The 27349-nt window shown below is 41.2% G+C and overlaps 1 protein-coding gene across 1 annotated transcript in view; it reads right to left on the reverse strand.

Annotated features, from left to right (window-relative positions):
- Nucleotides 1-26908, reverse strand: part of LOC311136250 (roundabout homolog 3-like) — a gene marked incomplete at its 5' end in the record, with an annotated part of 309721 nt that extends 282813 nt beyond the window's left edge. The window contains one exon of the mRNA XM_084170382.1: nt 26746-26908. Coding sequence (XP_084026508.1) covers nt 26746-26908 — 163 coding nt within the window. The remainder of the gene's footprint in view (nt 1-26745) is intronic.
- Nucleotides 26909-27349: the final 441 nt, after the last annotated feature.

A 27349-nucleotide genomic window follows, 5' to 3' on the forward strand; every position in this document is an offset into this window, starting at 1 on the left:
CAGCAGTTGTAGTATCTGCTGTGGTTGGTACATAAACAGTTGTAATAAACACTTGTCCAAATTCCCTTGGGAGATAGAAAGGGTGCAGTGAGATGCATAAATAGTTCAACATATTTTGTGCAGACAGTGCTCTTGATGTTAATGGAAGAACTCATCAATTTTATGCCTTATTGATCTCACGTTAGTAAAAATGATGGTGGGAAGTGGGGGATTGTTCTGACGTTTATGAAGTTTCCTTCACAATCCTCCTTTCTTGTCTCCTTTCCTTAGTCCTCCTTTTCGTCTCTTCCATTGTATATTCCATGTTGTATTAATCTCCGGCTGCAATGCACTTGTGTCATAGTTTTCTCTGCCGGTGCATGATTATTTAATATCAACAAGTTAGTCTCTGGTGTACCTGATACTACATACATGTATTCCACCTGTGTCTCCAAACTTGCAGTGGACCAATGCAAGCAGATTCAGGCTTGGGATCAAAACAAAAGCCAATTGTAAATCCATCTTGTGTGCCCTTGGTTCATCTCACTATTCCATGTTTTCAAACATTCAGACGAGCACTGTAGACAATAACCTAAACAAAAAACAAACAAAAGCCAATTGAGCAGCACCCCCTTTTCATAGATCTGGAGGATACATATTTTCATATGCTAAACATCTTCCCCATCTCCTTATCACCCTGCACATTTTTCACCGGTGCAGTTACAGGGGATCAGAGTATTGGCCTATCTGGACGATTGGCTGGTCGTAAAGGAGTCAAGGGAACAGGTGGAGCTCCACACTGCTACGCTGGTTTCCCATATTCAGTCTCTGGCATAGTGAATCACAAAAAAAGTTGTTTGACTCTGGCTCAGCGCATTCAGTTTCTGGGTCTCGTTCTGGACTCGGTTCTGAATCATGCGTTTTTGTCCCAACAGAGGACGAATTGAGGAAATGGATGCGAGCTTCCGAGGGTGGGCTCGGCATCCATTGGCCCGTTGGGCGTGATTTCAGTTTGCTTCAGGTGAATAGGATTGGTTGTTGACTATTATGTTATACCTCATTCCCTCCTTTAGGGAACAGTAGTTATATTCATGACTGTACATTTTCTAAAGCTGCAAATTAAACCTGTTGAGTTAAAACAAAACAAGAAAGTTGATGTGCAACAATAATTCACAAACAGGTACAGTACACCTCAAAAATAAGATTTTAATTTCTGTCATGACTATTTAAGGATAAAAATAGATTGGAAACAGTTGGAGCTTTCACACTCTCTGGATTTGCACATTGAGAGATCATTGCCACACACGCAGAACACAGCATGCATGCACGTACACACACACAAACACACACACACAGGTGAACATGTTGAATGAATGACCTGGCTAGATATGGCTCGGTGAAAAGAGCGAAGGGGAGCCCACTTGACCTCGATGAGCAGACAAATGGTCACATTAGCACAGAGGGATTAGCACACAGGCTTGTACACACACACACAAACACATACAAACACATCCCTAATTAGAGCACAGGGATTACACATTTACATTTACATCATTTAGCAGACGCTCTTATCCAGAGCGACTTACAAATTACACTCCTACAGAGCCAGGGTTTTAACACTGAAAACCATTTCCTCCACACTATTGGGTTCTATAGGATCCATTCACTAGCAACCTGAGGATATCTCTGAACAGGAAGTATTAACATTTAGGACTAGGGCTGTCTGTTAGTTAAATCACATAAGCATAGGAGGCCCAAAGACAAGTTTAGTTATTGCAATTATTTTGTGTACAATCAATGCAGTCAGTTATTATATGAACTATACAGACTACATGTGCGCACACACACCAGGTGAAAATAAATAAAAATAAATATGAGTAATTCCGGACACATTTAGATGTGACAAGGCAATGAGACATTAACAGATATTCAGAGACATGACTTGTAATAACTTTTCCGACTTTTTAAGTTTCACAAGTTTGAGGGATTTATAAAATTGTAGCAGTTCAATGAAAAAAACCCTACAAAATAAGGAATTTTCCCACCCCATTTACATTTGTGAATATAACATTTGGCCAGGAGAATAATAATGTTAATAAAATAGTTCTGATCGGATAAGGATAAGCATAATGCCATTTAACATCATCAAAGGTAAACATAGGTAATTTATGAGATTTTATACACAACCATTCATGAATTTCAAGCCATAGTTTACTAGAATGGTGGCATACATTTTTTAAATGCTTTATAGATTCTGAATCAGAGGAGCAAAAAACACAAGGCGTTTTGTCAAAATGGAACCTTTTGTGCAAGAAATCATTAACAGGGTAGATATTTTAAAATTAGTTTCTTTAACTTTTGGGATAACTGGACAATTAAGGTAAAAGGTAGTCACTTTTGACCAAAGCATGAATTGGTCACTTCCATAGAAAAATATTGAATTGTAATCACCCAAAATTATTTCATTAAATGCCAATCGTATCCACTTATTGTTGCATTTTTTATCCAAAAGGTTCAAGTCATTAATTTGCAAACTTGGAAAAATGGGAACAACCTCATAATATAACAAAGTATTCTTAATAAGTAAAGGAAGTGGACTTGCTTTGCAAACCTTAATATATTCTCTCTGAGTAATATTTAACTGACATTTACCAATTAACTCATCAAATAGCAGAAACTCCCCAGTGTTCTCTTACAAATCACATATATTTTCCAGAAAATTAAAATTTGCTGATGAAACTTAGACAATATTACAGGTAATTTTAGAGTGCCAGGATCACACTTCATTAGGAATTCAAGTCCACCAAGTTTATTAAACACACTGTTAAGGGATATGATACCACATAGAGGTAGGATTAGATAGACATAATTTCAACCATTTAATCTTAAAAGTACCCACTAAAAACTCAAAATCAATAGCCTGTAAACCTCCATGATCATAGTCTTTCACTAATTGAGATTTTCGAATATAATGCGTTTATTCCTCCAAATAAATCTAAATATAACATAATTTACTTTTTTGATGTTATTAGAAGGAAATTCTAGATAAACCATCAGTCTTGGACGAAAGAATATGACTCAAAATTGAGATATCACGTTGCAGCCAATGACTTAAAGAAACTCTTATGGAATTAATTCTACTATCAATGTTTAAAGATTCTCTATCAGTATTTTTTAAGTGATAACAATTCCTAAATATTGAACTTCCTTTAAACAGGTATGGAGGCAATGTTCACAGAGTCACAGCAATGAATGGGCATGAGATCACATTTGTTAAGGTTCAGAGTCAACAACAGAGGCCATAGTACATTTCTTGATTATTTCAATAGCCAAGGAAATAGCCTCCCTATCCTTTAGGAAATGGGCATTATCATCTGCAAATTGACCGATATTTATATATTTACCAAATACACGGATCCCTTTTATTTGTTAAGAAATAAGGCTAATAAATATGTGGCTAAAATAAATAAAAGCGGGGAGATTGGACAACCCTGTCTAATTCCTCTAGCAATAGAGAAACGATGGGATGTTACATTGCTCATAGCCACCGTAATGAACTCACTGTAATCTATAATATCCAATACCAATCGTATATGGTTATGAATATTCCTTCCTTTAATGAAGACTGATTGTGTTTCACTGATATCATCAAGGCCTTTTTTAGCCTATTAGCATAGACATGGGCTAATAACTTATAGTCAGTTTCCAACAACGTGATTGGTCTCCAATTGTCCAAATAAAGAGAGTCCTTCTTTGGTTTGGGTATAAGAACTATTAGTCCCTGTCTCAAAGAAGGAGGTAAGATAGCATTATTATTATTTATTTTTTATTTCACCTTTATTTAACCAGGTAAACCAGTTGAGAACAAGTTCTCATTTACAACTGCGACCAGATAAAGGCCAAGATAAAGCAAAGCAGTGCGATAAAAAACAACAACACAGAGTTACATATGGGGTAAACAAAACATAAAGTCAAAAATACAACAGAAAATATATATACAGTGTGTGCAAATGTAGCAAGTTATGGAGGTAAGGCAATAAATAGGCCATAGTGCAAAATAATTACAATTTAGTATTAACACTGGAATGATAGAGAGATGATGTGCAAATAGAGATACTGGGGTGCAAATGAGCAAAATAAATAACAATATGGGGATGAGGTAGTTGGGTGGGCTAATTTCAGATGGGCTGTGTACAGGTGCAGTGATCGGTAAGGTGCTCTGACAACTGATGCTTAAAGTTAGTGAGGGAGATAAGAGTCTCCAGCTTCAGAGATTTTTGCAGTTCATTCCAGTCATTGGCAGCAGAGAACTGGAAGGAATGGCGGCCAAAGGAGGTGTTGGCTTTGGGGATGACCAGTGAGATATACCTGCTGGAGCGCATACTACGGGTGGGTGTTGCTATGCTGACCAATGAGCTAAGATAAGGCGGGATTTGCCTAGCAGTGATTTATAGATGACCTGGAGCCAGTGGGTTTGGCGACGAATATGTAGTGAGGACCAGCCAACAAGAGCGTACAGGTCACAGTGGTGGGTAGTATATGGGGCTTTGGTGACAAAACGGATGGCACTGTGATAGACTACATTCAATTTCCTGAGTAGAGTGTTAGATGCTATTTTGTAAATGACATCGCCGAAGTCAAGGATCGGTAGGATAGTCAGTTTAACGAGGGCATGTTTGGCAGCATGAGTGAAGGAGGCTTTGTTGTGAAATAGGAAGCCGATTCTAGATTTAACTTTGGATTGGAGATGCTTAATGTGAGTCTGGAAGGAGAGTTTACAGTCTAACCAGACACCTAGGTATTTGTAGTTGTCCACATACTCTAGGTCAGACCTGCCGAGAGTAGTGATTCTGGTCGGGTGGGCGGGTGCCAGCAGCGTTCGATTGAAGAGCATGCGTTTAGTTTTACTAGTGTTTAAGAGCAGTTGGAGACTACAGAAGGAGTGTTGTATGGCATTGAAGCTTGTTTGGAGGTTTGTTAACACAGTGTCCAATGAAGGGCCAGATGTATACAAAATGGTGTCGTCTGCGTAGAGGTGGATCTGAGAGTCAACAGCAGCAAGAACGACATCATTGATATACACAGAGAAAAGTGTCGGCTCGAGAATTGAACCCTGTGGCACCCCCATAGAGACTGCCATAGGTCCAAACAACAGGCCCTCCGATTTGACACATTGAACTCTATCTGAGAAGTAGTTGGTGAACCAGGCGAGGCAGTCATTTGAGAAACCAAGGCTATTTAGTCTGCCAAAAAGAATGCAGTGGTTGACAGAGTCGAAAGCCTTGGCCAGGTCGATGAAGACGGCTGCACAGTACTGTCTATTATCGATCGCGGTTATAATATCGTTTAGGACCTTGAGCGAGGCTGAGGTGCACCCATGACCAGCTCGGAAACCGGATTGCATAGCGGAGAAGGTACGGTGGGATTCGAAATGGTCGGTGATCTGTTTGTTAACTTGGCTTTCAAAAACTTTCGAAAGGCAGAGCATGATGGATATAGGTCTGTAACAGTTTGGATCTAGAGTGTCATGGGGGGCATGGGCAAGTTGCAGCGGAGGGTGCAGAGCTGGTGGCCGGGGTAGTGGTAGCCAGGTGGAAAGCATGGCCAGCCGTAACAAAATGCTTGTTGAAATTCTCGATTATTGTAGATTTATCGGTGGTGATAGTGTTTCCTAGCCTCAGTGCAGTGGGCAGCTGGGAGGAGGTGCTCTTATTCTCCATGGACTTTACAGTGTCCCAAAACTTTTTGGAGTTAGTGCTACAGGATGCAAATTTCTGTTTGAAAAATCTAGCCTTTGCTTTCCTAACTGCTTGTGTATATTGGTTCCTAACTTCCCTGAAAAGTTGCATACTCTGGGGGGCTATTCGATGCTAATGCAGTACGCCACACAATGTTTTTGTGCTGGTCAAGGGCAGTCAAGTCTGAGGAGAACCAGGGGCTCTATCTGTTCTTAGTTCAGAATTTTTTGAATGGGGCATGCTTATTTAAGATTGAGAGGAAAGCACTTTTAAAGAACAACCAGGCATCCTCTACTGACGGAATGAGATCGATATCCATCCAGGATACCTGGGCCAGGTCAATTAGGAAGGCCTGCTCGCTAAAGTGTTTTAGGGAGCGTTTGACAGTGATGAGGGGTGGTCGTTTGACCGCGGACCTGTTACGGACGCAGGCAATAAGGCAGTGATCGCTGAGATCCTGGTTGAAGACAGCAGAGGTGTATTTAGAGGGTAAGTTAGTCAGGATGATATCTATGAGGGTGCCCACGGATTTAGGGTTGTACCTGATAGGTTCCTTGATAATGAGTGAGATTGAGGGCATCTAGTTTGGATTGTAGGATGGCCGGGGTGTTAAGCATATCCCAGTTTAGGTCACCAAGCAGTACGAACTCTGAGGATAGATGGGGGGCAATCAATTCACATATGGTGTCCAGGGCACAGCTGGGGGCTGAGGGGGGTCTGTAGCATGCGGCAACAGTGAGAGACTTATTTCTGGAAAGGTGGATTTTCAGAAGTAGGAGCTCAAACTGTTTGGGCACAGACCAGGATAGTATGATAGAGCTCTGCAGGCTATTTCTACAGTAGATTGCAACTCCACCCCCTTTGGCAGTTCTATCTAGATGGAAAATGTTGTAGTTGGGGATGGACATTTCTGAATTTTTGGTGGCCTTCCTAAGCCAGGATTCAGACACTGCTAGAACATCAGGGTTGGCGGAGTGTGCTAACGCAGTGAATAACTCAAACTTAGGAAGGAGGCTTCTGATGTTAACATGCAAAAAGCCAAAGCTTTTACGGTTATAGAAGTCAACAAATGATAGCGCCTGGGGAGTAGGAGTGATACTGGGGGCTGCAGGGCCTGGGTTAACCTCTACATCACCAGAGGAACAGAGGAGGACTAGAATAAGGATACAGTGTAGTATCTGAACAATTTATAATTTTGGCTGAGGTTTGGAAATGGTGTGTTAGATGAACTTTACTCTGCTTTGCTGAAACATCTGGAAAGCATTACTATAGGGGCCCCCTGAAACAGAGGACACTTGGATATGTGGAGACCAGGGATTGGTCTATCCAAAACACCCATCTTATGTTACATAGGATATATACCAGGTTTTGAACAAAGGACGGGGAGAATAATCATATTTGAGATTGGGTTAGTTGTTCTCCAGATTCTGCAGAAATCTGTAAATTGATGCTGAAATCTTTGATGTAATAAAAGTTATAATCAAGTACAGTGTCAGCGGATTCCTTGTCAACACAGCATTGGAGCATCGTTGTCTCGACACCACAGAAATTGGCGACGAGGATTTTGGGACGAGTTGCGTCTTTTAAGCGTTGCATCATGGGCTCCGAGCTGACTCCCGCTACAGAGGCCGGCAGATAAGGTGAGCTTTCTCACAACTTTGGGCGCTGGTCAGTTCGTGTGGCTGTGTGTGTGTTGGGGGATGCACCGTTAAGAACTTGTGTGTGCGCCTTGCTGTTATTTGCTGTAGGATGAGAATCCGTTCTAAATTTCTAAAGTTGTTTGCATTGGAAACAACGCAAACAGGGGGGAGTGTCTATAGGAATTGATAACACTGGGCCCAGGAATATTTGGCTTGAATAAAATTAAAGGGAAAAGGAATAAAATAACGGAATAGAATGGAAAAGGAACTAAGGAAAAATGTATACTGTTAGGACGTCGCTGATCTACGGAAGCCCTCAAACGAGGCGATCATTAGATGGGCCACAAATCCTGTGAATTCACTAGGTGGATTTTCGGGTCAGTTCAAGGAACTAGAGATTGTAGAATACACATTCAATTGTATGTTACCTCTCGGTATATAGTTGACGAGGTATATGTCCGAAGTAGCCTCTCATTGAATATCTGCAACTCAAGGTAGCACAAATTTAGGAAGGACTATAAAGGAAATGCTGGTCTGTCTGCTGTTTGACTTAGAGAAAAGTTACTTGCGGGAGCGCTCCTTTCACCCTGAAGTCGAACTAATAAATGAACTGCGCATGTGTGGAGTTCTAAGGATTTTGTAGTTGTACCGAGCGAATATGCCACTCCCCTGCCTGCACTGAGCTGCTGTGACACACAGACTTAGAGCTGCAAAAATAAGAAAGGGGGAGACTTACACACAAATAAAGTATTCTGTTTGTTAAGCGGCTGTTGCTTAAATATGAAACTATTTGATTGAGATCCATTGAATTTATAAATGAGAGCTATGTTGACGGAATAAAAATAAAAATAATAAAATAAAATAAAATATTATTGCGCTATTTATAATATTCCTGAGTTAAGCTGTTTGTATATTTCTTAGCGCGAATGTGAACATAGGTATGTCTAAAAGGGTATTGTATGGTTGAAATAACCCAGTGAGTGCATAAAAGACTAAATTCTTGTGTTTCTTTTGTTCTCCTGTGATGTGAGAAACGAGAAGGAGGAGACAGAGAGAGAGGAGGTGCTGACCAGTGCGACACGCGACAGCGTGTGCTACCCCGGATCCAGTCCAATTAAGGCCAGTACTGTTCTATCCACAAACTTACTTTCCCTTACAGGATATAATAGATACATTGTGTATGCATATAATATTTCATGTTGTGACCATTTGACAGGGACTTGGCAACAGACTGATCAATTGATGTAATTGAGAATCGCACATTGGGGTTTTTTGTGCATGGGTTGTTTTGATTAGAGTTGTGTTGGAAATCCAGCACTGAGATTTTTCTGTAAAATTAAAGTGATTGGGTGCTTATTAAGCAATTGGTTTGTGGGTGCTGTAGTGTTGCTGGATTACAGCTCTTTCTTTTTTGATTGCTCTGAAGTTGACTAGTTTCCTTTCCTTTTCTTTATCGGATGTGGTAAGATTGCCACTAATCAATAATTTGGTAGAAAAATAAATAAATAAATAAATAAATAAATAATAGAAGAAAAAAATAGGAGGGAATGATAAGCAACATAGCTTAAAGTATTTTTTGGTTTACAAATGATTTAGTTTAAAATAATAATAATAATACAATAATTCACAATAAAGGAATATAAAAGAGTTGTTACAATGGGGAAAAAGGACATCAAAACTATGAAAGTAATTACTCCTGTTGATGTAGTACAAAATAGTAATCCTTTAGTTAATGGTATTGCAAGGTTATCTGGAAAATGGAATAAACGTTGGCCTGACATTGAACAACCATGTCCAGTGGAAGGGACTCTTAACCCAGAAGTAATTAAGATAATGCAAGTGCTTGTGTCGACGTATAAGGCAGATCAAAAGAAGGGGAAAAAAGGGGAACAACGTAAAGAAAAGAGACAAAGAGAGCTGGGTGTTCTTAAGTTGTTTGAAAATGAGGGGCAAAAACTGATAAAAGATACAAAAGATAAAAGAGACAGAGGTATAGAGAAAATGGCAAAAGAGGCGAAGGTAACAGAAAAACTAATGGCAGAAGTCAATACACCTTTCTCACATACGGATTCAGCAAAAAGGCCCCCACCTTACGAGGAAGAAGTAGAGTTTAAGGACGTCTATCCTCAGCTTCCAATGATCATTCAGGAGGGTGATTATTGCATCAGAGATGAAGATGAACGAATAATAGAGAGAGGACAAGCAGAAACGACCATAAAGATGAATCTGAACTCCAAAAGTAAGAAGAAAACGACATGTCTGGAAACTAAGGGTAGAGTGAGGTTCAGGAGGATGGAATTTGAAGATGATGATGATGATCAGAGTGATTCAGAAGAGATCATGGGTGGATATGACCCTGTGATCAGACAGAGGTTGGCCAGAGCGGAAAGAAGGGGTGATGGAAGTTGGAAGAAGAAGGATACAAGAGATCCGAGCTCTGATGAAAGTAAAGATGGAGACAGCGATGAAGATTTGGAGATTAAAGGTGCTTCATGTTCAAGAGGATTTTATCCTACAATGACTAGTACAGAAGAAATAGAAAGAGTTATGGATCGATGCATATCATGCTTGGATAAGGCGAATAATTTAGAAGAAGTAAGAGAATTGGAAGAACAACTCAAGAAGCTGAAGATACAGAAGGAAAAACTGCTGAAAAAAGGATCCCAAAAATTGGAGAGGAGGTATACATTGCGGCCAAGAAAAGGGAGCACAAGTAAGAAGATGATGCCAGTGATATTTCGAGGACAGAACCTGGAGTATAAGCCTTTGCAGAATACCGATATGTCAGATATACTTGAGAAGCTGCCTACTCTTCAAGATGGAGCATATCCTTGGATTTCTAAGTTGGAAGAAATTACGGTGGGAACACAGTCTGCCATAGGAGACATTAAGAGACTTTTGGCTAATCTCCTTGGGATTCCAGGTATGGAATACATTTTTCAGAGAGCTGGACTTAATCGATATGTGGGGACTGCGGTGAATGATCCTGAGTTGTTAGCTGCAAGTAGAAATCGGCTGTGGAGAGCACTGAAAGATACGTTTCCAACAAATGTGCATCCTGACAACATTCTGATTGACCCACTAGGACAACAAGAAAATCCGAGAGCCTATGTGTCAAGAGCTCATCAAGTGTGGAGAAATATTACCGGAAATGATCCAGATGTGAGTCAAATAGAGCAGTCAATTTTGCGAGCTAAACTGCAGATGGGGCTGCCCTCACCAGTAAGGAGCAAACTAGCAGAGGTGGTTGGACTTGGTAGCATGGAAAAAGGTATCTATACAGATCATATAGCCCATCAAGTGGATCTGTACCAGAAAAAGGAACACCACCAGAAAGAACAGGACCAAGAAACTCTCAGAAAACTCAATCAAATACAACCGGTGGAGAATAAGAAGAAGGAGACGAAACAGGCTTTGGTTATGCAGAATCAGTGTTCACCAAATCAACAATCACTGCCACAGCTTCAACCGAACCAGGTCCAACAGCAATTGTACCAGCCACCACTAGTGGTACCAGTCGTTTCATATCCACAGCCAGTTTCTGGACAGACACAGAATTGGAGAGGAAGAGGACGAGAAGGCTTAGGAAGAGGAAGAGGAGGAAGATTTAAGCCATACTTCCAGCAATCTTCAGAAGTGTGTTATAATTGTGGACAGGTTGGTCACTTTGCCCGTGAGTGTAATGGGCCAGGAGGAAACACCAGAGGGAATTTCAGAGGAAGATACAGGGGCCAATCAAGATCATTTGGAGGACCGGTGAACCCTTATAGGGGCCCGGAGCAAGGATTCTAATTCGGACAATCGGATTTGAGGGAGTGAAACAGCTGATTCCTCTTACGGAACCAATTGAGCTCTGCTATAAAAATCTGAAAATTACAATACCCATACTGGTATCGGAACATACACCTATTGCATTGTTGGGAAGAGATGCATTGTGTAGATTGAATTGTACAATAAAATGTATGCCAGACAAGTGCCAAAGGAAAAGGTTTACCAATTGTTGATGACGACAGGGATTTACTCTTCTTCAGTATTTTGGATTGGAAATCTCAGTGCAGATTTTTTGAAGCAGGCTAAGATATGGGAGAAATTCATTGTGGCAAACATGCCAGGTGCGAGGCTTCCGCAATATCCATTTCATTGTACGCTCAAGTATTTCAAGAATGCTGCCCAATCGAACTCAGAGGAATGGTTGAGTCATCAACCAAAGAAAGTTCAACTCAGCTCATGTTGCATAATTTTAGGAACACAAGGAGCAGCTATGAAGATAAACACAGACGATTATCTGGATAAAGAATTTGAGATTGAGAAGAGTGTGCCACATGTGACCTTGTTGGTTTCTGAAGACTATGAGCAGAAGCATATAGGAGAAATTATGACAGAAGCAGAGAAAGCTGTTTTCGTACCGATGAAAGAGAATTTGGCGATTTGGAGGAGTGAAGATCAGCGATTTCTCAAAATCATGATTTCGGCTCAAGGACAAGGACAGCCACAAGCTGTATGGATGACACATGAATCTATTTGCAGTGCGGAGATGGATTCAGACCCTATGAAAGAGGAGATGTTGCAACATGTTCCAGAAGGTTTGTGGTCTCAACACAGTGCCGATATTGGACTTGTGAAATCAGCCCAACCGGTGAAAGTTGAACTTCGACCAGGAGCCAGACCTCCTTGGAAGAATCAGTATCCATTGAAAGATGAAGAAATCCAAGGGATCGAACCACAAATTGAAGGACTTACGAAAGCAGGTGTTTTGAAGACAATAAAAAATCCTCAGTGTAACACGCCTTTGTTGCCTGTGAAGAAACCCGATGAGACTTATCGTATGGTTCATGATTTGAGAGCAGTGAATGAAGTAGTAACTGATTTTCCAGCAGAAGTGCCAGACCCGCATACCTTGTTAGCCCAAATTTCTCCTGATGCGACACATTTCACGGTGTTAGACTTATGTGGTGCATTTTTTAGTGTTCCACTTAGTGTAGAAAGTCAGGGTTTATTTGGGTTCACATATAAGGGACAGTTCTATGAGTACAGTCGATTACCACAGGGGTTCAAGCATAGCCATCACATTTTCAATAAAGTACTGAAGGACGATTTGGTAGGGATAGATCAGATATTGCAAAGCACTGTCATTCAGTACGTAGATGATATAATTATCTGCTCACAGAATGAGGAAACATGTCATAAAGACTCAATTAAATTGCTACAGGTATTGGCAGAAAAGGGGCATAAGGTTTCACAGAAAAAGTTGCAATATTGCCAGGAGAAGGTTGTTTATTTGGGTCAGAAAATAACACATGGACACAGAAGCATTTCGGACAGTCAATTGGAAGCTATTCGTAAGGCTCTGAAGCCTAGAACTGTCAGAGAGATGATGACATTTCTTGGTATTGCTGGTTATTCTTCAGCTTGGGTTGAGAGCTATGCTAGTTTGACGGGACCTTTGAGAGCTATGGTTAAAGATACTGGGAATGGTCAACTCCATAGCAATCTTTCCTGGACACAGGAAGGCCTTGTGGCATTTGAAACTATCAAACAGAGGCTACAGGAGGCACCTGCACTCACACTACCAGACTACTCTAAGAATTTCTTGCTATATGTGTCTACTTCTACTGGAGGTAAATATGCATGTGCAGCTCTTTGTCAGCCGACAGGTACAGGGACGAATCCTCAACCTATTTCCTACTACTCTACTGCCTATTCAGAAGTAGAACTAGGGCTACCATTGTGCTACAGAGCAATGGTGGGAGTATATTTAATGTATGACAAAGCATCATCTGTTACGATGGGTTACCCAGTAACAATTCTTAACCATCAGTCTCAGAAATCTTCTATGGAAAATAGAAGATTTCCTTCTATGGAAAATATACATTGACTATGCCTAGGCTCAGAGACTATCATAGGCTCTTAGAGCAGGAAGATGTCACCCTAGTGACGTGTGATACGGTGAATCCAGCCGAGAATTTGCCAACTTCAGAGGATGGTGAGCCACATGATTGTGTTCAAGAAGCAGAGAAATACTTGAGGCTTATATCAGATTTGCAAGCCTTTCCATTACGTGAGGCAGACCTGGAGTATTGGACTGATGGGTCTTGTTATCGTGTGGGAGATAAATTGTGTGCTGGCTATGCAGTAGTTAAAGCCCAAGGAACTGGATTTGTTGTTGAAAAGGCTGAAGTAATACCACAGCCTGCGTCCGCACAACTTGCTGAACTTGTGGGGCTAACAGAAGCGTGTTTGTTAGCAGAAGGAAAGCGAGTGACGATATATACTGATTCTGCATATGCACATAGTGTATGTCATTTGTTTGGAGCAGTGTGGAAAGGTCGAGGGTTTATGAAAACGGATGGTTCTCCGATACAACATCACGCGCAAATAATAAAATTGTTGCATGCTATGATGAAGCCTAAAGAGATAGCGATAGCTAAGTGTGCAGCTCATAAAACAGATGTGTCAAAAGTCACACAAGGGAACAAAGCTGCTGATGAAGCTGCAAAATCCGTCACAGGAGCGGACAAATTGGGCAAAGTTTTTCTGGTCACTCATGGAGTGGACTAGGAAGACAAAATTAAGCTTAAGGATGTGATTTTGATGCAGGAAGCTGCTTCTACGATTGACAAACAGTTATGGCTAGACCGAGGTGCCGTCAAAGATGCTACTGGTCTTTGGAGAAACCATGAGGGGTTGATAGTAGCGCCTCTAGACCTATTAGGCCTGATGATTCAGGAAGCACATGGGTTAGCTCATGTTGCAAGGGGGGAGGTTAGGAGAAAGATCACAAAGGAATATGGTTTTTGGGCACCATATTTGCTTGAACATGTTAACTATGTCATAGGCAGGTGCACAATCTGTCTGAAAAATAATGTTCGCAGGGGTGTGACTGTTCTTCCTGGTCACATTCCTACACCGAGAAGTCCTATGCGTGAGTTGGTTATCGACTTTGTTGATACGATAAAACCAGTTGAAGGGAAAAGATAAATGCTGGTGGTTGTGGATAGATTTTCACGATGGCCGGAGGACTGTCCGACTAAGCGAAAAGACGCTCAGTCGGTTGCCAAGTTCTTGTGTAAAGAAGTCATAAGCAGGTGGAGACTTCCTGATCGAATATCCTCAGATAATGGGAAAGAATTTGTGGATAAATCAGTGAAATTGATGTTGCAAAAATTGGGAATTAAGCAACGTCTTGGAGCAGTTTATCACCCACAAAGTCAAGGGATTTGTGAAAAAATGAACAGTGTTTTGAAAAATCGCATTGTCAAAATTTGCCAGCATACGGGTCTAAACTGGATAGTGGCGCTTCCTTTAGCATTAATGGTGTGTCGCTCAAGTGAGTTGCGTGATCTACGTATGACACCCCATGAACTGGTCACAGGAAGAAGGATGCCTACGCCTTGTTTGCGGACAAGCGGAAAGGGTCCAAGTTTGGCTCTTTTGGAAGATGAAATAAGAGCGTACGTTACATATATGGCCAATTTTCATAAAAAGTTGTCCACATATGTTTCTGACAGGCAAAGAAAAGAAGAGGTGCAGGAGAAGCTCGATGAGCAAAAAAGGAGTACAGTGCAACCTGGGGACAAGGTGTTCGTGAAGGTATTTAGAAGGAAGTGGTATAACGAACGTCGTGAGGGACCATTTGAAGTTGTTCGTAGTACTGGAACGGCTGTCCAGGTTAAAGGGTCTCCAACGTGGTATCATTTGTCACATTGTGTTAAAGCGCCTAGAGAAGAGGTGCCACGTGCAGAGAGACAGGATGTTGAAGGCTCAAGAGAGCAGGATGAAGATAGGGAAGAACAGGCAGATGGAGAGATGCATGACAATATCCAGAGTCAAAACCCAGAAGGAGAGATTGTCCATGCTGTGGACAACGTTGATGATCATGTGTACACTTCTGATGATGCCAGAGATGACTCTGCAATGGATGGACAGGACAGGAGATTTGGGGACATTGATTTTCAATGCGTCCCAGAAACAACAGGGCATATTTCAGTGGAATGTGAAACCGCAGAGATCACCAAGGGCAACTCTGTTACAGGAGAAGCTGGTGATTCGGTTAGACAAAGTAGCCCCAGACCAGTTAGGAAAAAAGTCAGACCAAAACGTTACGAAAACTAGGGTTGAAGTAACTCTAGGAAAGTCAGCTCAGCTCCCATGTCAGTGTACGAGAGAGAACAGTGGTGAAGGGAAATTTAGAGTTCAGTGGGAAGATAGCTATGGCAGGAGTTTAGATCTGTTAGGAGCAGTTGCATTGAGAAAGTATGCGTTGCTGAATGATAAAAGAAGACTGAAGATTGAGGGTGATTGCAGTCTCTATGTGTACAATTCCCAGCAGGAGGATCAAGGTGATTATAAATGTACTTTTTATAATCCACAGTTTGAAAGTGAGGGATTAGAGTCGGGACTGAGAGTTAATGTAGTGACACTAGTGGTGATAGATGGAAATACAAGTAAAGAGCTCCAAGCTGTAGGGAAAATAGATGAATCAACAACAATGACATCAACACTTCAGCCTAATACAACAACAATGAGAAGCAATTCAACTCTTTTAACGTTGACAGTTATTAAAGCTATAAATGTATCACATTTGATTACAATGGCGCCTGGGACAATTGCTCCAACACCAATTTTAGAAAAGACTGTGATTAGGGTTAGGATGGGTGGTACAGCTCATCTTCCTTGTAGATGTGAGAGACGGAGTGGGGGTGGTGACATTCCTCCCACATGGAGAGATAATTATGGAGAAGAAGTGATGTTATCAGGACCAGAAGTAGAAGCTGTGCCCCCTAGTCAAAGGAAATATATTTTGTACAACGATATGAAGTGGAAGAGGGTTATGAGTGATTGCTCACTTCTTTTGCGTAATACTACATGGGAAGATCAGGGAGAATATACTTGCACTTATTTAGAGCCAGCGTTCAAATTTGTTCCAGTTAAGAATTACTGATTATAAGGCTATGTAACTCGTAAGGTGACGCTTATGATGAAAGATTTAAAGTCTGTTGAAGTTTCCACAGTCACCAAAGGAGTTCAGGAGCAGTATATTACAGTAGTCACTCCAAGAGTAAATAATACACAGAGGACATCTGCCACTTTGCCCTTGGAAATAATTAAGAGTGTTAATACATCAACTAAAGCCACTATTTTAATAGTAACTCTGAAAGAGATGAATGTTACGACGGCGATAACACATTTCGGAAATGTGACACAGACACCAACAACAACTTTTCTGAAATTAAAGGATGTAGTAAATGTGACTCAGAAGTCTATGATACAGATGGAGATTGGTGTAAATAGTAGTAAGGACAGTGTTGAAATAGGAGAGCAGATGGTAGCAGAGAATTATGAAGATTCATCTGAAATAGTGCAGAATACTATCCCGGAGGTACAGGATGAGTTCTTTAATTTTTATGGAACACCAGAAGATATATCTGATCAATACCGCTCGTTAGGGAAGAGAGAAACTGCATGGAAGGCATATGGATTTGATTCTTCTGTTTTGCAAATTACAGATGGATGGGCAGGTAGGAATCTATGGTTCCAGCAGTTAACTCATTCTGTAAGATCAGTGAGGAATCTAGAGGGTCCATGTCTGTTGAGAATTCTAGCACCAGGCACATGGGGTTAAATTTTAGAGACGGTGGCTCAACCTCTATCAACTGCGTGTAAATCTTATGCTTTATCATGGCTGTTGTATCAGCAACAATCATTAACAGATATAATGATGTCTTTGTCGAAGCACTTGTTTAGGCCTAGGTTTAATTGTTCTTGGTTAAATGAATTACCCTATGTGAATTTGTTAGATCGGAAGGAAAATAAGTTAACAGCGATTCCTGAAGCACTGGAGGTAAAACCCGTGAGGGCTAAAAGCTGTTTTTGTTCAAATAAAACTTATGATGGACCAGGTATGTTTATGGGAATATCAGATTGTGATGATTATATGATGACTTTGGGTAAGCATGAACGTAAGGTTAGTGATGACACATATAAAGTAACTTTTTCTGTTCCATTTAGTAAGAAGAGCAGGACTTTGATGGTAAAAGATCAGCTTTTGCCTGGCAATGTGACTATAGGGAATTTTCGAGATATTTGGTGGGTTTGTGGTGATAAAGCCTATATATTCTTACCCTATGGATGGACAGGATGTTGTTACATGTCGACGTGGAAGCTTCCATATGAGGTTTATACCATTCAAAAGGGGGAAGCACCGGACACAGCTCAATCTGATTCTAGGTCTGGAAATAGGGTGAAAAGGGAAATGGCGCAATTTCATAATCTGGAATCCTACCATTGGGGGATAAGTCTAGGAGAGAAGTGGGGACTTGGACTTTTTCCATGTTATGGTGTAACATTTTTGGCAGATCACATTGATAATATTACCTATACTTTGCAGGGTTTTGCAAATGAAACGATACAAGGGTTTAACCTTCTGTCAAATACTCAAAGAAGTCACAGACTGACGCTGTTGAAACTATATGGCTATTGACTATATTTTAGCCAAACAGGGTGGCTTATGTGTGGCTATGAACTTGATGGGGGACGATTGTTATACTTTGATCCCCGATAGTTCCGATAATATCACTAGTGTTATAGATGCATTGAAGAGTATAAGGGATGCGTTTGGTCGATCTGAAGGAGCTGGATGGTCAGCGAAGTTGAGTTAGGCCCAGTGGGAGCAGTGATAGTTCAGATTTTAGTAGCAGCTCTTGTAGCACTGTGTGTGATGTTTTGCTTTTGTACTTTGTTATTGACTTTTGCGAAGGCTATGATATTGAGATGGGTTGGAGTTGTGATGCCTGGAGACAACACTCAGATGCCATTGTTAACTGTTACTGATCTAGATGGGGATAAACAAGTGGGACTGGATGGAGTATTGATGGATAGATATCCATTTTGAATATCTGATTGTTCGATCATTTTTCACATTTCTTTGCATATTAATGTGATATTTAGTATTTTCTTATGAATCAAAGGGGGGAAATGGAATGTGATTCATTTTATATATCATTTTATATACCATTTTATATATCATTTTTATATTATTTTTGATATTGATGTTTTAATTTGCATGTGTTGCTTTGCAAAAGATACTGGTTGGTGTTTTCTTTTCTTCCAGAAGCATAGGGGAATGTGTAGAGTGGGATTAAAATACTCAAACAGAAAGTTGAACAAGGAAAGTGTGGAAATGTTCAGATTCCATCATCGACGTTGCATTGAAAGTCAACACTGCTGAGGAGCTGCAGTGTAGTGGACTACATTCCAGTGTCATATTCTTTCTGTATTACATTTTTGAAGAATGATGTTTTTGTGGTTGGGTACATGTGGGGACCTCAGATGTTTTTGTTTTTTTCGTGGATGCTTAGGGATATTGGGTCTAGGCAGGGACAGAGAGAATCCACAGGAGGGTCCGATGGGTCGACCAGCCTGAATGTGGACATTTTTTGATTGTATTTTGTTTTCTGAGGTTTTCATGTGTATTCAATTGCATCATAGCTTAAAATGCATTGATAAAGGTTTATAAATTAATTTGGAGTACTTAGGTGGTCGCCTGGGGCAGAGGGGCCGTGAGAGAATTTTCCTGTCTTGATTGATTGATGGATATTTGGAATGAAAGCTGCCAGACAGGTTTTTCGCTCTCACACTCCATAAAAATGTGTCTACACAAAAATGTGTTTACTCTCCATAAATTTTGTTTTATTGCTAAAGTTACTCAAGAAGCCTGATGTAATAAAAATTGTTATTTGTCATAATCCTATCCTTTTTGTTTTCGAGACCTAATTAGTCTCGAAGGGGGGAAATATGTAGTATCTGAACAATTTATAATTTTGGCTGAGGTTTGCAAATGGTGTGTTAGATGAACTTTACTCTGCTTTGCTGAAACATCTGGAAAGCATTACTATAGGGGTCCCCTGAAACAGAGGACACTTGGATATGTGGAGGCCAGGGATTGGTCTATCCAAAACAACCATCTTATGTTACATAGGATATATACCAGGTTTTGAACAAAGGACGGGGAGAATAATCATATTTGAGATTGGGTTAATTGTTCTCCAGATTCTGCAGAAATCTGTAAATTGATGCTGAAATCTTTGATGTAATAAAAGTTATAATCAAGTACAGTGTCAGTGGATTCCTTGTCAACACAGCATTGCAGCATCGTTGTCTCGACACCACAACTAAAGGCTTTAAGAACTGGTCTTCTAGTGCGTTGGGTACAGAGAATAAAAGGTGCAGATTTCCGGGCGTTGTAGAATAGATTCAGGGCATTATGTACAGACAAGGATATGGAAGGATATGAGTACAGTGGAGGTAAACCTAAGTGTTGGGTAACAATGAAAGAGATAGCATCACTGGAGGCACGAATTGAGCCGGTCTCCGCGTGTATGGGGGGTGGAACAAAGGAGCTATTTGAGGCAGTTTGAGAGAGACTTGGGGCTCTACAGTGAAATTGTATAATAAGAACTAACTGGAACAGAAATAGGCAAGGCATATTGACATGGGAGAGAGGCATAAAGCAATCACAGGTGTTATTCGAGAGAGCTAGGACAACAATTGGTAATGGCGATGAACGTTTGAGCTGAGGCTAAACAGATAAAACAGGACAGGGTACCGTGTAAAGGAACAGTCCAGCAGGCATCAGCTGTGCAGGTCCAGTGAACAGCAATGTGAGTCCAAGAGCAGTTCAAATTGGTGCTACAGCACAGGCGATCAGGAAGCACGGCTGTTGAATTGCGTGTGCTAACGGGCCGGGGCTAGCAGATGGATCTTCGTGGTCGTTGCAATGGGAAGCCTGTTGAAACCACAGACGATTACGTCGGCAGACCAGTCGTGATGGATCGGCGGGGCTCCGTGTCAACACTAGGAGGTCCCGTCTGGTTGACAGAGAGGTAGATAGCCGGGAGATGGGCCTGACTTGAGGCTAGCTCAAGGCTGATTAGCCAACCACAACATTCATTCGGTTGCAGCTAGCTAGTTGCGATGATCCGGTGTTAAAGGTCCAGTGATTCAGTGATTCCGGCAGAAAATCCGATATGTTCTGGGTCGATAACGCGCTGTGCAGACTGGCCGATAATAGTCCAGGCTAGAGCTGGCTGGTAGGTAGTGCAGGCCACAGACAATGGTGAAAAAACCCGCTAACGGTGGCTAATAGCAAGTAGCTAGTTAGCTGGCTACTCCCGTCCGGTAGACAGAGAGGTTGAAAGCAGAAATTAAGAATTAAGTTATTAAAACATTGGGCTGAATGCCTGGTGGGATACCTATCCATTCAGTCACCAGGAGCAACATTATAATCACCTCCAACAATAATGTTATCTGTTGAATATTTGTTTTTGAACTCAGTTAAGACTTTGCTAATAGATGTTAGAAGATTGTTTCTTGACCATATGTTATAACCATAAATATTTCCCAATATGTAATGTGACTCTTTATACTCGAAAGCAGTTATCCAGTGACCCTCATCATCACACTTGCTTTCTAAAACTGTACCTGGAAAATGTCTGAAAAGTATTGCCACACCAGCAGAATGAGATGAGCCATGGCAAAAAATTATCTTGTCACCCCATTGTGAAGTCCCACATTTTAATTAAACATCTGAGGAATGTGTCTCTTGAAATAACAAAACAATTGGACTTTAATGAATCTTCACAAAATATTAATTTAGCCTTGCGTTTTACATTGTTGCATAAACCCCTGGTGTTCAAGGATAAAAAGGAAAGAGAAAAAGAGAGAGAGTAGAGAGTATCCGAGGAAAAAATAATAAACAGGGACCCTTCAAAATTAACTTGACGAATTGTCAGGACAAAATAATGGAAAATAAATGGATTGTTTGTGTAATAACAACACATCTTATATTAATGGTTTACATCTTCTCTAAAACTTAAAATAAATCAATAAAACTCTGAAGGCTAATCAAGCCATATGAAAAAAGAAATGGAGATGTACTTACATAATATTGATCTTGAAACAAATTGAAATGAATAAAACCTGAATGATAGCTTAGAAAACCATCAAATGACAGCAAACAACAACAAATACACTTAGTGTGTTTAAATTGGTTAATGTTTACATACAGAACTCACCACTACAAACAATATGGCCCTATGCAATATCACCTATATGCCGGTGTTCAGATAAATAATTGCATGAATAAACTCACCAGTTGAAAAAGTATATTGCTTTTTAGCCAACTATAAGCAGGCCAACTCGTAGAAGAGCACCAATCAGTCAGTGAAGTAGCTCCACCCTGCGGCCGTCAATGACAGCAAACCCCTCGCGAAAGAAGGCTTTTATTCCCCTGCGTCTTGTCTCATCGACCTATGGCCACAGCTTCGCACGGCATCCCTGTCGCGCTTGCTCAAATCTTCTGCAAAGCGAATGCTTTTCTCCCTGCAGATCGGCGCCAGCTTTTGTCTGTCTGTTCATCTCCTTTCTCTTGTCTCTGAGACAGTGTACAACATCTACCGCGATGTTCAGGGTAGCAGGGGGATATGGAACAATCTTCCCAATAATGTCAATCACAATCCTTCTGACATTCTCACCATCAGTTTCAGGCAGCCCGTTCAGTCTCAGCCCCCATTGGTGCTTGTATCAGTCCTGTCAGCACCGGACGTGCACAGCTCCTCGTTTTCTTTTGTCAGGGCATCAACTTCCTTTTTCAATAGTTTCACATCAGTGGTGATGCATTAAACTCTGTAGTTTTGGAAACGTTTGCAATCGAGAAGGTATTTGTATGAATCCTCTCATCAAAGCCATTCAGCCGAATAGCTTGCTCGTCAAATTTCTTGTTTAAACCCTGGATTGCTGCGAAGATGGCTTCATTGGGTTAGGCTGGGGTGATTGAGTCTGCCCGGTGTCACTTCCTTGTAGTCTCTTCAGGTTGGGGGGTTTCAGAGGGGTTATATGGACACCTGTACTGAAGATGAATTCCTCCGACCTCGGTACCGTTTCTTCTGGGGGAGTGTCAAAATCCTCCATATAGTCAACAGTATCCACCTCGGTTACGACAGCTCCCTCTACATTTTTTCTAGCTTCCATCTCAGCTAACGTTACTAGCTAACGCTGATTTCTTGCTAGCTAGTCTTGGCTGAACTTGCTTGAAGTATAACAAAGTGGAAAAGTGATGTTCGATAAACCACTTAACTAATTGAAAGAAAAATAAATACAGAGTTGAAATTTAACTTTAACTGTGTTCGTCGTCAAACTGAAATTTGGTATTGAATTCAATTTAAAGCTTTCAGGAGCTCAGTTTAATACGACCACTCACTCTGCCATATTGCCACCCCCCCCCCCCCCCCCCACCCCCCCCCACCCCCGCACACACACTCACTTGGCAAAGCTGAAATTATTTCAGATACCTAATCCTACTTTCTGAAGGTCATGAGAACAACCTCAAAATAATAAATAATGTGCTTGAACAATAATAGAAAAAAGCAGTCACCAGAAACAGTCAAAAGCCAAAGCCTGACAGACGTCAATATTTATTGTGTGCCTCCTCAAACACAGCTATCTCTGCCCACAAAAGTCATTCCATGCCTCCAAATATGATTGTCCCAGCATCCATATAAGAACATCAATCAACAATGCGCACACCCAACAAAGCCATTGAATCGTGGGAGCAGAAGTCTGTGCGATAAAGGGACTGGAACTACACAGGCAGAGAGAGGGAGAAATGGAGGAGAAAAATAATGGATAAACTATAGCCTATCCCCAGTGGTCCACTATAGACTGTGTTTGAGTGAATTCACCATTATTTCCTGGATTGGTTATTGAGCCGCATTGATTTTCTCCCCTACTGTCGATGAGGCTCCAGGGGGACCCTAGCAGCCTGTCTGCTCTTTGCCCAGCTATCAAGCTTCTCGCCTGGGCACCCTTAGCTTGACCACCCCCTGGTACTCCAGTCCTGGCTTGAATAACCAGTGGGAAGGAAAACCGAAAAAGAGATAGCGGGAGAGCGGGGCGTCTTAAAGAGGAGGACCCATGATAATTCCTGTCTTTACATTCCGAGGATGAAGCCCACTAGACCAGACAACAATACTACTGCTGAGGTCCATAAAGATTTGCTGACACCTTCTAACCTTCAGTCCTCCTATACCCGTCTTTGTCTTTCGCTGGCTCTATTACTCTCTAGCTTGTCTAGTTCCCCTTGTCTTACACTTTAGTTATTTATCAGACACTCTTATCCAGAGCGACTTACATGAGCAATTAGGGTCAAGTGCCTTGCTCGAGCACATCGACAGATTCTCACCTAGTCGGCTCGGGAATTCGAACCAGCGACCTTTCGTTTATTGACCCAACGCTAGGCTACCTGCTGTCCAGGTCTTGGCAGGTTTAGTAGAGCAAGGACTATACCATTGTTACTGTGTGATGCTTCTCCCAGTAATGTAGGCACATATGGCAATATTGGCCATTGATCTGTAAAGCTATAGTTATCTTGGAGACAATCTCGGTCATTAACACTCTAAACATATCGATACAGCCTGTCGAATGATTGCTAGAACCCAATCGGCTTTCAGCTCTCATACTCAAGCTCAAACGAATCGCCACATTAAATATGAGCGCATCTGAACAAGAGGCACGTCTAATAAAGTCTTCAGATAGCATCTGCAGCACTGACATCAGTCAATCCCTCTGCAATAGATTCTTTGCCTCGGCAGTCAGCACACTCCTCCCTCATTGTGCTGCTATAGATCTGAGGAGTGGACTGTCTCTCCATCTCTATCTGCACTCCATTAGGGCTCTGTGACGAGACCGATGGACAGAGGGAAGAAAGAAAGGGAAAGACAGAGGATATAGACTCAGCATTATCAATACGCGCCCACTGCTGAGATAAGCAGCTTATCAGGAGGCTGTATTTCAAAAGCAAATTTACCTCCCACACATTCGCCTTTGAAATACTCCCCCCTCCCCCCTGCCCACTCACAACAATACAGCCCATACACACACGCATACGCACACACACACACACACACACACACACACACACACACACACACACACACACACACACACGCTAACCCTCCCAACACCACTCTCTGACTCATAACCATCAAGCTGCAGTGACAAGCTGGGAAGCAGCTGGATATTTCACAAACTGACCAGGAATTGAAAAATATTATTAGTCAAGCTGTCAGAAGTGTTCAGAGAAGGGGGAGAGAATGGATAAAAAAGATTGTGTAGCTAAAAAGAAAGAAATGAAGATTACGCAAAAAAACTGAAAAAGCAAGCTAGAATGAAAGTCATATCGTTCATTACATGAATTGCAATGATAAAACTGCTTCAGTCAACATCAGTCAACAGCACTTTCTCAACTCCCCTGTGTAGTACTCAGAATGCAGGAGACTGCAACTGAAACCAACCATAACATATGATATAGCCTATACTGTATACCTGACCATGGGAAGCCCATAACCTTGAGTGCCAAGGCGTGAGTGGAGGTGTGTGTTTGTGTGTGTTGGCCAGTATTACAGTATTGATTGGAGCGCTGCAACATGCGGCCAGAGCAGGGGAGCTCATTAGAGAAGCAGCAAGGTGAACACACCCCTCCCCCCACTTAATGCCTCCCCAACTCCCCCCGCCCTTCCCTCCCATCTTCTATCCATACCCAGTCATTACAGAAGCCAGAGGAGCAGGGCACAGCAGGAGCTTCACATTACACCGTCTGCCTAGCTGCCTGCTGCACATACATACACAAACAAACACTCATATAGACACACACACACACATATATATATATATATATATATATATATATATATATATATATATATATATATATATATACCACCAGCATATACAAACACAAACACACCAGCACCGCAGATATAAACACACACAGACAAGATCTCATGCAAATTAACAGATATGCAGAGACTTATTAGACTTTCTCAAATAAAGACACACTCTTCTATTCTTACACTGACATATTTATATACCTTCTTTAATCCAGAATCATATTCAGATACTTACATTCACACACATATCCAGACCAATACACAAACTACCAGACACAAGCAGATATGCACATGTCGACAGTAAAACTGGTTTAGACAAACACACCAAATGTCTACAGTGAAAGTCGCCAGAGAAACATCTCATCTAGAAAACAATGCTCAAAGGAATAAGTTGCTCATAAAAGCAGACATAAAAAGCTTGAGGCGCTTTCACAGCAGACACCAGACCACGTACTTTACTGGAGAGACTAAAAGTGTTCTGGAGCTAAATGTGTTCCCTTAAAATAAAAGCAGATGTCATAGTAATTCTCCCTAAACTGTTCCCTCGCAGCACCTCAACAAAAGCATTTTGACATCCTCCTTATAAACATCCATTGCACATTTATGCACTTCATATAACAAACTGTTCAGTTCATCAAAAATGACTTGTCAGCTCTCCTCACTAAGTCCCGTCATGGCAGATTTCTGAAAATATACTATTGAGATGTTTATGAAAATATAGGCATAGGAATATAGGAATATCACAGTGCAACTCACTGATGTTGAATTGTGAATAAGTCTACTAAAGACAATGCATCCTCTTTCTTTGCTGCAGGCAGATAACCTCTCTCATTTGAACTTGTCTCACTGCACTTTAAATAATTTACAAGTCAATCTATTCATCATGACTAACAAATAACAGCTAAGTTCACATGAAACCGCAAAATGATCTATCATTTCATTTTCAAATATCAAATACATTTTAAAATGCCCATCCATCAGTCAGCAGACCTATAGATGTTCTCTCATGCCAACTCTTCTTACTTCTTTCTCTTTTCATCTCCCTCTCTACACTCAAATTAACACGTAAGAGAGCCATACCTAGAGAGGTTAGTCAATAAGTCAGCCAGTCAGTGAGTCATTCTTTGAAATAAATTAACATCAAGTGTCATTTTATAGCTTTACACTTGCTTTCATGATAACTATTCTTACTTCACCTTTCTACTCCTCTTTCTACACTATACTATCACTACATTAAAAAGCACTTCACATACAGCACCTTACATACAATGATAAACCTTATGACAGTCAGTAAGTCATTATTTGCAACAAGACAACAGAGAGATACACCATTGGGAAGTGTCAGCCAGTGGTCCACTCACCATTGAAGCTGGCTTTACATTTGCTTTCATTATAACACTTATTACTTCTTTTTTTTTTTTTTTTTTTTTTTACACTCAACTAAGCCCCACACATACAGTAGCTTTAACATACATACAGTCAGTCAGTCATTCTTAGCAATAAGACAACAGAGAGAAACACCAGATAGTTGAAGTGTCAGTGGTCCACTTATTACCTGTTTTTTTACCACTCAAAAAAGCCCCACACATACAGCACCTTATACAAATCATTGAAATAAGCAGAGAGAAGCACCATTGAGAAGTTTCAGTGCAGTGGTCCACTCACCATTGAAGCTGGCGGTGAAGTTGCCCCAGTCCAGCTGTAGGGAGGTGTTGAATGAGGGGATGGAGGAGAGGTTGAAGAGCAGCTCGCTGCTGTTGGACGGGTCTCTCAGCGTGTCCGTGAATAGGTTCATCTGGAGCAGGGTCTTGATGAGGTAGCGCAGCATCTTGCCGCTATAGCTGTCAAAGGGGGGGACCTCTTCTATCTCTCCTTTTAGCTCTATGAAAGACTCTATAAGCAACTATCTGGCTCCCACTCTCTCATTGAAAGAAGTGTTAAATGAGGGTCCTAAATGTATTATGAATATCAACTTATTCCCAACGCTGGATTCAATGGTAATTCAGCAAAAGTCTTCCACTTTTGAAAAACTGTCATTTATAGGTAAAAGTCTAGGGGTTGGAAGGCAAAAAGTGGATAAAAAGGGCAAAACCAATGTCTCATAAACGGTCAGGCTCCGAGGGCTGTCACACTGGGGGGTACCACTCTTTCTATTCTTCCCTTTCTTTTCTTCTCCTCCTCCCAGCACATCGGATTGTTTCCTCCTGCTCTCCTTTTGTTCTGGAATCACATAACTTCACACAGCGTCCGCCACCATACAAAAACAACT

The sequence above is a fragment of the Coregonus lavaretus genome (genome assembly GCF_964263955.1).
Source record: "Coregonus lavaretus genome assembly, chromosome: 10".
NCBI lineage: Eukaryota > Metazoa > Chordata > Actinopteri > Salmoniformes > Salmonidae > Coregonus > Coregonus lavaretus.